Genomic DNA, 13231 nt, shown 5'->3' on the forward strand with positions numbered 1-13231 from the left:
ATCGGCCTTTATTCACAGGGAAATTGAGCTTTATATGAGACAACCTTTGTCCCATACTGCTGTTGCTCCTTTTCCTCCTGAGCCTTTCTTTAGCTTGGCCAGGCTGACGATGATTTGGATAGTTTGCCGTGGCTTCCCAAACCCTACCTGAGGATTATGCTCGACCCTCGTCAGCTTTCTTGGATTCTATTTCACAGGTATGTGATGTTTTGTCTGATCAGTCCACCCTCACTTATCATAGGGTGGACAGTCCATATCAGGACAAACAATTGTTGGGTTCAGATTTGCCTGTTTGGGTGGGTGGGACCTGAATCTCTCATTCATCTTTCCAGTGCACAGTATTCCTATCTTTGTCTTCCCGTGACGACTCTCCTTGATCCATCTCTTGTCTGAGGTTCTTCCCAAGTACCTTAACAGGTTTTATGGGTAAGTCCTCTCCCTCCTCACTTCTACGTTGGCCCACCTGTCATCTTCAGTTCTGGCCTTGCAAACGTGGTTTATTTGTTGTTGGGACCTTTTGGGTCGTGATCCCATATTGTTCTGGCTCTTTATTTATGCAACATTTGGATGGCCCTGTTTTTGAGATGTTTCGTGTTTTACATAATAGGAGTCTTTGAAATCAAAGGTAGCTTCAGTCCAATAAAAATCCACCCTTCCTCATATGGTGGCCCATTTGTCAGAGCCAAATGTGGCACCAATTCCTGTCTCCTGATACTTCCCTTCCCAGCCCTTGCTTGTTTTGCATGACGATGCTTGGTATGCCAACTACAGTTCCAGTGACTACATGGTGGAATTGGGTCTGGTGACCTTCATTCATAGGTGGAGCCCTTTCATCTACAATGGTTGGGTTCACTGCTTTTTTTGTCAGAGAGATTCATCATACCTTTTCTTACCCTTCCTCCCTTGTCCCGCTTGTATGTTTCCTTTTCTCCTCCTTGGGGGTCCCTTGTCATGCCAGCATCTATATGAAGCAGTGCAAGATCTCCTCACACAACAGGCTATCGAACCTGCTCCACGCAGCTTGGTGGGGTGGGGGTTACTCCCGCCTGTGGTTGGACAAGGATCTTACAATGATGGGTGTTCTGCTTCCTTCTCTGTAGCAAAAATTACATCTGTTAGTGGATGCATCACTTCAGGGTTAGGGTGCATGGGTCGATCAGCAGGAGGCTTCAGGTTAATGGTCTGTGAGGGAACACTCTTTTCCTATCAACGTCTTTGAACTCCTTGCTGTTGTCAGACTTTGGATCACTTTCTTCCCATCTCCAGAGATCGTCTGGTCATGATCCATTCTGCAATTCAACAGTGGTGGCTCATATCAATCACCAAGGTGGAACCTGGTCAAGATCCCTGTGTTTTCTAACATTGGATCTTTCCTTTTTTGGCCCACAATCATCATATTCATTTGATGGCATGTCATGTACCAGGTGCTTTCAACCTTGTAGCAGACCCAACTGGGTTTACCATCCCTTGTATTTTGGTGACTTTGCAATGGGTAGGTATTCCTCATATCAATGCATTTGTTGCCGCCCTCAATCCCTAGTTACCTTTGTTTTGGTCCCCGGTTCCCCATCCTTCTGTCTTTGGCTATAGATGTATTCAGCCAGGATTGGTCAAACAAGTTCCATTATGTTTATCCTCTCTTCTGATTCCTTCATCGATTAGTCTCCCTCATCCATACCACTCTATGCAAAGTCCTTATGATTGCTCCTTACTTTCCCACTCTACCATGGTTTTCTCAATTACTCCAGCTACAGTTGTTCACTTCTGTCCCTCTTCCTTTATTCCCTAACCTTTTCTGTCAGCCCCAGTTGCTGGTTCTGCATCCCACACTTCATGTCCTCCATCTTCATGGCTGGCTTTTGTCTGGTCCCTGGCGAGGAGATCTGGTTTTTCATGTCGAGTAGCATTTCATTTAGTGCATTCCATTCATCTTTCATCCATGGCTTTGTATCAACAGAAATGGAATGTTCTTCACACCTGGGCCTTGGCTTGGGATATTCCAGCTTCTCATCCTACAGTTGCTGATATCTCTGAATTTCTTAAATGGCTTTTTGTATAGGGGTCTTTGTTCTCCTTGATATCAGGTTATCAGGCAGCCCTATCTTATGTTTCCATTTTTCTTGTTACCATGGGTCTTTCTTTTCCCTGTCCTTGCCATTTTGATCCATTCTTTCTGGATATGTTGGCCACCTAGGTGGCTGACACTTCTGGATTGGGACATTCATGTGGTACTCCATTCACTTACTCTGTTTGAGCCCATTGCCTCGTGCTCTTTGTTTCACCTATCCCTTAAGGCATATTTCCTTCTACTCTTGGCTTGCAGATGTTGTCAGTCAGAGCTGTTCACTATCGACATCACTCACACACTGTCCCACCAAACCTATCATCTCTTTTATCCAGATCGTTCCTTCCTTCCCTGGACCTTGGTGGCTCATGAGGGTAACTCCTCCTTTTTGCCCATTTCCCTTCCCTCTATTTCTCATCATGTCCTGGCTCAGTTGTGACAGAGGTGAGTAACTTCATTTCTTTCTTTTTAGGGACATTTTCATCATTCTCATTTGAATCCCACTCAGCTACTCAGCACTAGCTACCAGTAGACTGATAACTAAATTCCTGATAGCAACGATCTCTGTTGAGATGAGGTGTTCCATGAGACCACCTTGGCGCTTTTCAGGTGGGGAACAACTGTTCTGTATTAAATATCACATACAATACTTTACCACCACTCATGGATTATCATGAGTAGAGCAAAAAGGGACTTTGCCCATCCATGCTAATCTCTATTGAACAAATTCGGGTTGGTTTCCTTTTCAAAATAGGTAACATGTTTCACCTATTGCACTGTCTCTGGAGCATCAGGACTCCCCAATGTGAGTTTCTTCCTCCTCTTCTAGTGGAGCAAGGGAGTCCTTACTATTCTTAGTTTCCAGTGGCAGGAGTGGTGGACAGAGATCTGTTCCTCCTGAGTGAAGATTGTTCTTTTTATTCCACTTAAGGAGAAGAGGGCAAAGCTGGATACCCTCCCACCCATAACCCTGGATGGTTTTCCCAGATGTCGGATGAGGAGCTGGTCTAGCTTACACAGGAGTGTCCTCGTAATTCTGGTTCAGAGATGACACTTTGCTCTTCGGTGTGTGAACATGACCCTTCTTTTTGGTCATTCTGTTACTTTACATGATTATGGAAGAGGGTCCTCGACTCCTTGTAATTCCTCACACAGAGTGTCACATTCATGAGCCATTGGTTGAATATCATTTGTTCCACATCTTCCATGTAATTCTGGGGCAGGAGGTGTTACCTTGCCTTCCAGGCTGAGGAGTTAGGATTTCAGTACATAATCCCAGTCTGGATGATCTCTGTCTCTTCAGGTTGAGTGAGGTGTGAATTGGCTCCATAATTCCAAGTTTGGTTTATTTCATTCTGAGCTAGCCTTCCCTTCATAATTCCAGTGGCTCACATGTGACATTCTGTAACTTTGAGGTAGGGTGTCTGGGCCCATAATTCTGAGTTTGGTTTATTGCATTTTGTGCTTTTCAGGTTGGAGTGAGGGTTTGTCCACTTAAGTGTTGCTTGCCTTCTCTTCATAATTCGATGACTCAACATGCAACAGGTTGGGTTCCCTTCCTGTTATATTTCTATTATACATTTATATCATATTGTAGTTCTCATGCTCTACTCACTACACTTTGGATCTAGCTTTGAGTCCACAACCCTATGATTCCAACAATGAGATGTGGAACCTCATCTGGGTGGTTGGGGCCTGTACGAATCTCATAATAATGAACAATGTTGACTCTGTAGCCGGTTGGCCTTTACCACCCACATTTAAATTTCACTTTATTGGGTGATAAGCATACCTTTTCCAGAAGTAGTGCAGGCCCACACTAGTGTACTTTATTATAACTCAATTTTACATTCCTGTTTTTTTTACGCAGACGCTTTCTGTGTGGATCTTTTCCTCACCAACCCCTCTACCTGGTCAATGTGGGATTCTAGCTAAAGTGTGAGAGGAGGTAAGTGTGTGTGGAAGTTTACATTTTCCTATATGGAAAATGTATTTTCGATAATACTTACCTTATCTCACACTATTCCAACCTTCCTCCCCATTATTGCATGTGTTTGGGTCTGATAATCTTGCAAGTCTCAAAAAAGTGAATAAGAAAGAATAACAGGTAGCTTATATAGGTGTTGGGTATAGAGGGAGCATAGAGGTAGGTGGAGAGAGTCACAAGATTAAAATCAGTAGGGGCTATATAATAGGGTATAAAGACTGAAGCAAGTGAGGTAGAATGCATACCATTGATTAGATTGGCAAAGAAGAGAACATTTTGTCGGGATAAACCTAAAGTGTAAGAGGAGGTATAGGAAAATGTAAATTTTTAACCCTTATAATATGTTTTGTAGTGTTGTGGCAATACAATGTAGACCATTTGAAAATTATCAGATAGTAATTGATATTACCTTTTGTAATAATAATACCACAAGAATCACCTTCATTAACTGTTTGGTTGCATTGATAAAGTAAAGAAACATTTGAACCAATATAACAGGTTTATATGCATAAGGATTTGATAAAATGAAATTTTCTGATATTTGTGTGAAAGGAACATTTTGTCATAAATATGTATGAAAAAAATTTTTCCTCTTTAAATCATTAGTATGTAAGTATATAGTTAAGACAGTACATTGTGAAGAAAAATAAGCATACTAGAAATATATTACTGTAATCATTGTATATGAATAAAGCATGCATAATATATTTGAACTATTAGAAGATTCCAAGGTGGATTTTTATATCCAAGTTTTATTTTCGTGACTGATCTGTAACGTTTTATTCCGTATATTGTGAATTATGTTTCAAGTGATAATGTACAACCATTTATTGAAGCTTTTGTTATTAATTAGTCCTTTATGATGTACCTTAAGTGTCTGATGATCTAAAACCTATAAAAAAAATATTTTATGAAAAGCTGAGTAGACTATTGACAATATGTATTGTTTATTTCTATTTGTTTTTTTATTTTGGACATATAATTTCTCTAAGTAATAATATAAAATTAATTATGTTCCTTTACCCATCTCACAATAATGCCATGCAAGCAATAACTTGGTTGAGAAGCCAGTTAATAGTCAAATTCATAAAAATCCTGTCTTCTTGCCCATTACTTTGGAAAGAAATTTCTGTATACTAGTACACAGACATAAAAAAACCATAGCTCGAAGAGTATAACATTTTCTTGAAAGACTGCAATTATATTCCAAGTATTAAGCACAGATTGCTTAAAGAGTTGAATTTAGATGCTTTAAGTGAAACTAACTTATTTCAGGATCGTGTGTTGTTTCGATATAAGAAGAAAGATACCATAAATTGTCTTCTGTATGATATAGCAGAAAATATCACCACCTCAGACCATAAACCCGTATATGCATTATTTGAAGTGTGTGTGAAACCAGGACGAGATAAGTATGTATTTGCTTGCATGATAGATGATTTTCTTTTATGTTTATTTTGTTAATGCTAAATGATGTTTGGTGTTTTCTTCCTCTCTGTCTGTCTTTGTACTTTATAGTGGTTGATAATTGCTTTTGTTTATTTTATTTTATTAAATTAACTTCTTTTTTTTTTTTCCAGCCTATTATGAATAAAGCTAGTAACATAAAAGCAAAATGTCTGTCATTTTCACACACTTTTTGGTGGTCCTAGTTTGAGCATCAGATCTGTGGTTCAACTAATTGTATTATTTTATATTTTTACATGTAAAGAAATCTATTAAAGTATACTTTACCTAAATTATATGAAAGATATAATAATTTATTCAAAATCTATTCTCTTCTTTTTCCTTTTCACAACATCTTTATTTTTATTTTCCTGTAGAAGCTTTGTCACTGTTCTTCTTTATATCTTACTTTCCTTTTTCATGTATATGATCTCTGTTTTTCTTTATCTTTTAATTTTATTTAAAAGGATTTTGTGGGTATCAAGAAACATTTAAATTTGTGGTTTTAAATTACCAGTCTTTCATATCCATATGTAACAAAATAATTAGTGGGAAAGAATTTTAGCTAAATCATGGGTTAAAATATTTCATACTATCTTAGTAACTTTTATTATAACAAGTGATAAATAAGTTTTGTAAAAAATTTATCAATAAAATTGAAATATACTTCTTTGGTGCTTATAGTTTGTAAGTATAGTTTCTGTACACTTTAACTTGCTACTACCGTGATACTAGGTACTTTTATTGTAAGAGCAATTGGACCTTTCAACTCTTTTTAGTAAGGTGTTACTTTTCCTAAAACAGGAGGTTATCACTTTGTTAATAGTCATTGAGTTTGTCACTTTTTTTAAACAGGTGTGTAAATTGTTTGGATTTGCCTGCTTTGGGTTTGAAATCATACCAAAGAAGCTCAGATGGTAGATTCCTGGTTTTCTGGTCTATTATATGTTAGCATTAATTTAGTGGTCATTCAGGTCATTCAGGATGAGTATACAAAATTAAATCATCTTTATACATGCTTAGTTTGACCTAGCTATTGTTATGTGTTTGAGTATTTTTTGATAAATAAAATCAGAGGTATATTGCCAATGTGAAGATTAAAAATTTCATTCTAGATTGAATTAGGATTAAGGTACTGTGATGATTACTGGGAGTTTGGTCCTTTGGCCATTGAAAGTCATTTCTGTGGCCTGTGACTAAATAGGTTTGAAATCCTGACCTTTTTGTTGGAATTCCATTGAAGTGTGGTGATTTGCATGTACATATGGAAACAAAAATAGACATGTGAGAGGGTTACATTACTTTCCAATGTGAATTTTTCCCATTACATGATTATAAAAACATGCAAAGTACAGAATTTTGGCATCATTTCAAAGCAAGGGGTATCTGTAGTGTTGAGCTATATCATTGAAACGCAAGAAGGCTTGGGTCTATTAGGGAAGAAACAGGCTACCCTATGACTAATTTCCATTTACACCATGGAGTTAATGAAGAAAGTTAAACAGCTTGTCACTGGAAGGAATATATCAATACAGTGATCTATTGCAGCTAAAGTAGGAACCTTCTCAAAAACTGTAAATAAAGTAATTCACACAAATTTAGGTTCTACAAAAGCAGTGCTTGCAAACTTCTCCCAAAGCATATAACCAAATGGAAAACCAACTGCTCAAAGCTATAAAAGTGGTATCTGGCATGTGACAAATGGGATTGTGTTGTCACATTAGATGAAGTGTATGTCTGTTTAAGTGTCTCCAAACGTCTGAACAATGTATTTTTTTGTCATTCTTATAATACAATATAAATAGTACAATGTACAGAGCATTTTACAAAAGCTTTTCCAAGGATGTTGTTGCAGGCTAAAATTATAATGGTAAGTTAAGCTTTAACATTCAGTGAGCCAAGGAAAATTCCAAGGTGAATGACGTATAGTATCAGACAAATAATCATACTTTGAGGAACTACCATCTTTGTACAGATTGAATGTGAGATAGGGCTACACCAAGATAAAGCAACTATAACTCTAAGCTAACATGTTAAATTCTCTGCAGCATGCAAGCTCAACTGAAAATACATGCTGTATAATTTTTCAAATACCTCCCATGAAAGTTATTGTCCACACATTATTTATTGAAAGCATGTAAAAAGGAGGTAGAGGACATTAACTTGAATACTTAGTGCAAAAGCCCTCTGCAGTAATCTATAACTGGAGCTATCACCTAGAGCAATATGGGTGAAGGTGTTGTAAGGCCTAGAATTCATTCTTGTATCATTACTATAGATCTTGCATTTTACATCCTTAACTAAACTTTTCCCATTTATTTCTGACCTCAGCTTGTGAATTAAAAGGCTTTTATACATTCATCATTGGTCCTTGCAAGGATCTTAAACAAATTAGAATGAATGACAGTGTCACATTCTCCTTATGCATATTCTAATATACTTGACTTACTGAGTGATCTGAAGTTAGCTTGTTTTTTTATTCACAAGCTGAGGTGTAAAAGTAATGTAGTTAGTTCTTCAGAAGAATATTGAACTCTACTTTGTACCTAACTTGATATAGAACATCAGTTTCAGGAAGCTCTTTCACCATATCTCATTAATCAAGCCCAGGCTGTGCAAATTCTAATCCATTACAGCATTAATTTACAAGATCCTCTTCTGCTATAAAAGTGTGTATTTTTTCTTTTTTTCTCAACAGAGAATTTTTTAGGAAAAGTGATAAAAACCATAAAAACCAAAATTTATTAAATGAGGGAACCTTATAGCAATTTCATATATCTGTTAACATTTTTTGGTTTATTTTTTATTGGTTGAATATACTTGTTTAAAATATTTTTGAGCAATTTTGTTAATAAATAGTTTTTACTACATATATTCAGTATTAAAAGTTGCTATATTTTTATTTTTGTAGCATTCCTCTAGCAGCGGGTCTTTTTAATAGAGAAGTTTATTTGGAAGGTAGGTTATTTTTTTTTAGTTATGGTTGTCATGTAGTTGAATTTATATATAACTGTGATGTTTATTCTGATTATCATTAGCCCTTATCATCTAGTAGTTGTGGTCTTAGGTACACTGATGTTCATGATATCCAGCAGAAAAGCCAGTCAATTATCGCATGGCTTTTTTTTTTTAAATATGAAAAGAAGAAACTTGTAGATTCTACTTATTAAGTAAGATTACTCCAACTTCAAGTCAAGTAATTACATGGAGAAAGAAGCAAAAATGAACTATTCTGCTATAAATGTCCATCCAGATCACATTTTGTATCATCAAACAAAAAATATGTGCATATGGACAACAGTCCATTCTATTATTATAGAAAGGCAATAAAATTACTTCTACTGCCATAACCCCTCGAGGATGATTCCTGTACGTAGTGAGGGGACTTCTAAGGGAAGGTTCTGTATTTTCAGTTACCTCCTCTGGGATCTGAACATCCACCCACGTGTTTGCCATGAGTGGTGACCTAAGAAGGACAGTATCCTGGTGGTTGAGTGGTGTCTGGAGCACCACTTTGGTCTTGAATTCCTGTAGACAGGTGACCTTGGGATGCCCCCCCCCCCTAGGGTCATTCAGCTGGTGCTGTTGGGCTAGGGTCAACTGAGGACTAGGTCATCCTTTTCCTTTCCCTTCCAACTTTGTCTCCTGTACCAATTTCCTTCCCATTCACTCGGGATCCAGTTACCTGTCAGAGTCTATCTAAGGTTGTGCTGACTCTTCTATCACAGAGAGCTATCAAGCCTGTGAGCCATCCTTCTCCAGGATTTTACTCTATTACTTGGAAGACTGACTCCTGTTAGCTCAATTTGAAATGGAGTCTTCTCAACACACACACATCTACTGCTGACAGAAGCAGCTTGTGTTGGTTGGATTCTAATGTTGGTGAAGTTTCCTTTTTCCTACTCACTATCTTATCCACTTGGGTGTATTTTTCAACACCCTCGTCATTCGAGCCTATCCTTCTCCACTTCTTCTCTGTTCAATAGTGCTTTCAGTTCTATATGTATTTACTACTTTCTCGGTTTCAGCACAAAAGATTCTGTTGCTTTTGAGGACTTTGGCTTCTATGGAAGCCCTTATTCCTTTGGGCCAGGTACATATGTGTTTTCTTCAGAAGTCTCTGCACAGACCATGGAATCTTCTTGGGATCACTTGGGCTCCCCAGTTACCCTTTTCCTTCCCTTACAGACTATTTGCATTGGTGGTTGAACAAGAACAGCACAATGAAGGGAGTACTGCTTCCTCCACCTCGTCCAAATTTGCATCAAATTACAGATGCTTCTCTCCAAGTTTGGGAAGTATTGGTCCATCAGTAAGAGGCTTCTGAACAATGGTCTCACACTGTTTGGATGGCTTAAGAGAGTGATCAACCAGAACACTTCTTCCATAACACTATGAAATATTAAGGCTACTCTTATTCAAATTGTACTTATAATTCAAATTATGGCAACCCACATGCACTAACTTGCACTGATTATAATTAAAAGGTATTTGCTGTTTATACACCCAACTCACAAAATGATCTAAATCCTTTTATAAAGGAGAAGCATTCTCCTCATAGCCAGAAATACACAAGACTTAATATCAACAGCAAGTTTAAGTAATTTATTGATCATTATAAGATATTGAGTTATTCAACTCTGTTAATCAGTCTCCAAGGCTCTACAGCTACAATGATCTCTCATTGGTTTTGAAGTTGTTTTGTGTTATTATTGATATCATTGGTTGTTAAAGACTGATCTAGAGTAACTTGTGGACAAATGTAAAGCTTAATAACCATTGTTAGTAATTTTAAGCTGTTAAAACTTAATAAATATTTATGTTCTGAAAGTTATTATGATGTTCTTTTTAACTGCTTACTGATAAAAAGATTAAGTAGTCATATTTTATTAGTTAACACTAGATAACAATTTGTTTTATGCTTTTACTACTGAATTTTCTTTCAATTCCTTTTATTTAATTTTTTTCACTGAATTGTTCTTATAAGTTTCTATAAGTTGATAAACTGACAGCATTCATTACATATTTTTACCTTGTTATTTCTTTTGTTACAATATATATATATAATTATTACAGATTTTTATTCTTTTGACAGCATCTCGGAGGCGTTCTGCTGCACTTGAAAGTCAAGACCAGAAAAGTTATGTGTGCTCTGTAATGTAAAATTTCTTCTTGATGAATAATATTCCTAAAATATAATGGAAAGAAGAAGATTTCATATAATATGAAATAAATTAATGATTGTAGCTAGTATTAACAGTGATATTTAGAAGCAATTACAGTATTTACATGAACCTACAGTTTTTTTGGGGTGTGAAATATTGAATTATGTACACATTTCCACCTTTAACTGCTAACCTTTTGTGTTATTACTAGAAAGTGCAAGGTGTTAATTATTGGTGAATTTTGAATCATTCTTTCTCCTGTTGCAGTTAACTATACAGTAAAAATTTAAATATAGATATTTCTAACTGTTAAAAATTTCTTTTTGTTAAAGACATAGTAAATGTAAGCTACATTTAAGCTAGACAGGTTTTGCTATTACATCTTCCTCTCAGTTGTAACAAAGAAAAAACAAGAGTAGTATGGGGTGGATTATATTTTTATTAGCTATAAACCATAACTTGAGCCATTTAGATATATATATATATAAAGTATTTTGTAATAGAGTAGATATTATCTTTTAAGTCTTTCTGTTAGCTATCTCTCATTTAAAAACCTGTGAATTTTAACTTTTAAATAATAAAGTAGTTAATAATAAGTGTTTCTCTTATTGATATAAAATTGTCATATTGATTGTTTTGTCATTTAAAAATGAAAAGAAATATCATGCTCTACTGTTATTCTTAGCTAATGATTTTAATAAATAGTTGAAGTAGTATGACTCATAACACTTGGGCAGGAATGATATATGTATTGAAGTATCTTCAAGTATAGATAATCTTCTATGACAGAACTAGTTCAGTGTGAAAAAATTATTAACTTCACATAAGTGGAGACAGCTGTTTTAGAGCATGCACACTTGATATATTATTTTAGAGATATTGTGATGCTGTAAATATAGATACTGATGGACTTGAGATACCTTTGAAAGTTAATTTTTCTTATATCTGCTCCATTTCAGTTACATTTATGTAATGTTATTGATATTATGTCACAAACTGTACTTTTATGTCTGTAGTTCTTTAGTTATGTCAGCATGGCCCAATGGTTAGCATGTCAGACTGTAAATCTGTAGGACCATCATTCACATCTTGTTGCCAAAAAAAATCAAAAACTGCACTTTCCACTTAGTTTATCAGTTTGAAATTAGGGAAAGTTAGTGCCTGAATATCCAAAAAAAATAAATCTTTGTAGTTAATTGTATCAAATACTTTTGAGATAAAGTTAAACCCACTGAAAACATTCCTAAAGATTGTTATAGTTGAATATTAGGAGTAGAAATTTGATGGTACTGGTTGAAATCTGAAAATTTATTCTGTAGTCTAGATCCTAATTTCCTTACCTATTCAGTTTTGAGACATATACCACTGTACAAAAGATAGGTTTAAAAACTACAGTTACTCCATCTACTACTTTATTATCTTGAAAGTAACAATACTACTTAGATCTTTCAGGGACACTTTTTGTCTAAAGTTAATAGATACATTTATACCTAAATGCATATTAGGAACAAAAAATTAATAAATAAATGCAACAGAAAGTAAAAACTGCCTGCTATAGATATTTAAATGTTACACCCGTTATCATCAGTTACTATTAACATTTATGTGCTTTGTAGAATAGAGCCAAATCTTAAATATTTTGTAAAATATATTTAATCATTGGTTCTATTACAACACTTGAAACTGTGATCTCTATATCGCAATCTTTCCCTTCTGCGAGGATAACTTGTCTTATACATAAGTTTTTTTTTGTTAGTTTTTCTTTCAGTTGCTAATAACAGTTGACCTTGTGTCACTGCTAGTTAATTAAATGTACTGAATAAAATTGTGATAAAAAGGTTAAAAAAAACGACATTTATACTTCAGATAATTATAAAAACTTTTTTTACATTCAACTTTTCGGCATTGAGACTTCTTCAGGGTTACTACATACAACTGTTTGATATTACAATATTTATTAAATTTTAAAACTGCTTATAATATTCTATATCTCGAGTCTGCTGTAATGTACCTTGAGAAATAGAAAATTACAAGCAGTTTAATAATTTCACATATATTCTAATATCAAACAGAAGAAGAAGCTGCAAAGGCAAAACTTGGGTTAAAAAAAAGTTATTTTATAATTACATGGAGTATAAAGGTCATTTTTTCTAACCTTTTTTTATCAAAATGAATAAAATTGTATTTATTTTATGTAGCAGTTATGTATGTGTTTGTGGAAAAGAATTTTTTTATGTCTCAAGTTGTATTCTTTAAGCACTACATGGCTATACAAGTTAGGAATTTTTTGTCTCTTAACAGTTGAATGAACAAAAAGGTACTAGTTACACTGATAAATATTAAAAGTTTGTTTTAGTCACATTAATGTGCATTAAACTATTTGCCAGTTATTAATCATATTGATTTTCACTACCTAGATGCAGAGTGTTTGAAAATAAATAATTGATCAAAATTCAAATAATATAACTTGTGTGTTTTCAAAGTATTTTAAAGTATTATTGGGGTATTCAAGGTTTAGTATACCAGATATTTATTAATATAGTAATATTTTATCTTTATATTTTATGC

The 13231-nt window shown here is 34.9% G+C and overlaps 1 protein-coding gene across 1 annotated transcript in view; it reads left to right on the forward strand.

Annotated features, from left to right (window-relative positions):
• The window catches only part of LOC106469965 (72 kDa inositol polyphosphate 5-phosphatase-like), a gene marked incomplete at its 5' end in the record, with an annotated part of 31978 nt that extends 20852 nt beyond the window's left edge, over positions 1-11126 (forward strand). Inside the window, 3 exons of the mRNA XM_022398529.1 lie at positions 5328-5464; positions 8410-8456; positions 10594-11126. Of these exons, the coding sequence (XP_022254237.1) occupies positions 5328-5464; positions 8410-8456; positions 10594-10661 (252 nt within the window). The remainder of the gene's footprint in view (positions 1-5327; positions 5465-8409; positions 8457-10593) is intronic.
• Between the last annotated feature and the right edge of the window lie 2105 nt (positions 11127-13231).

Source organism: Limulus polyphemus, unplaced genomic scaffold (assembly GCF_000517525.1).
Source record: "Limulus polyphemus unplaced genomic scaffold, Limulus_polyphemus-2.1.2 Scaffold3748, whole genome shotgun sequence".
In the NCBI taxonomy this organism is placed as follows: domain Eukaryota; kingdom Metazoa; phylum Arthropoda; class Merostomata; order Xiphosura; family Limulidae; genus Limulus; species Limulus polyphemus.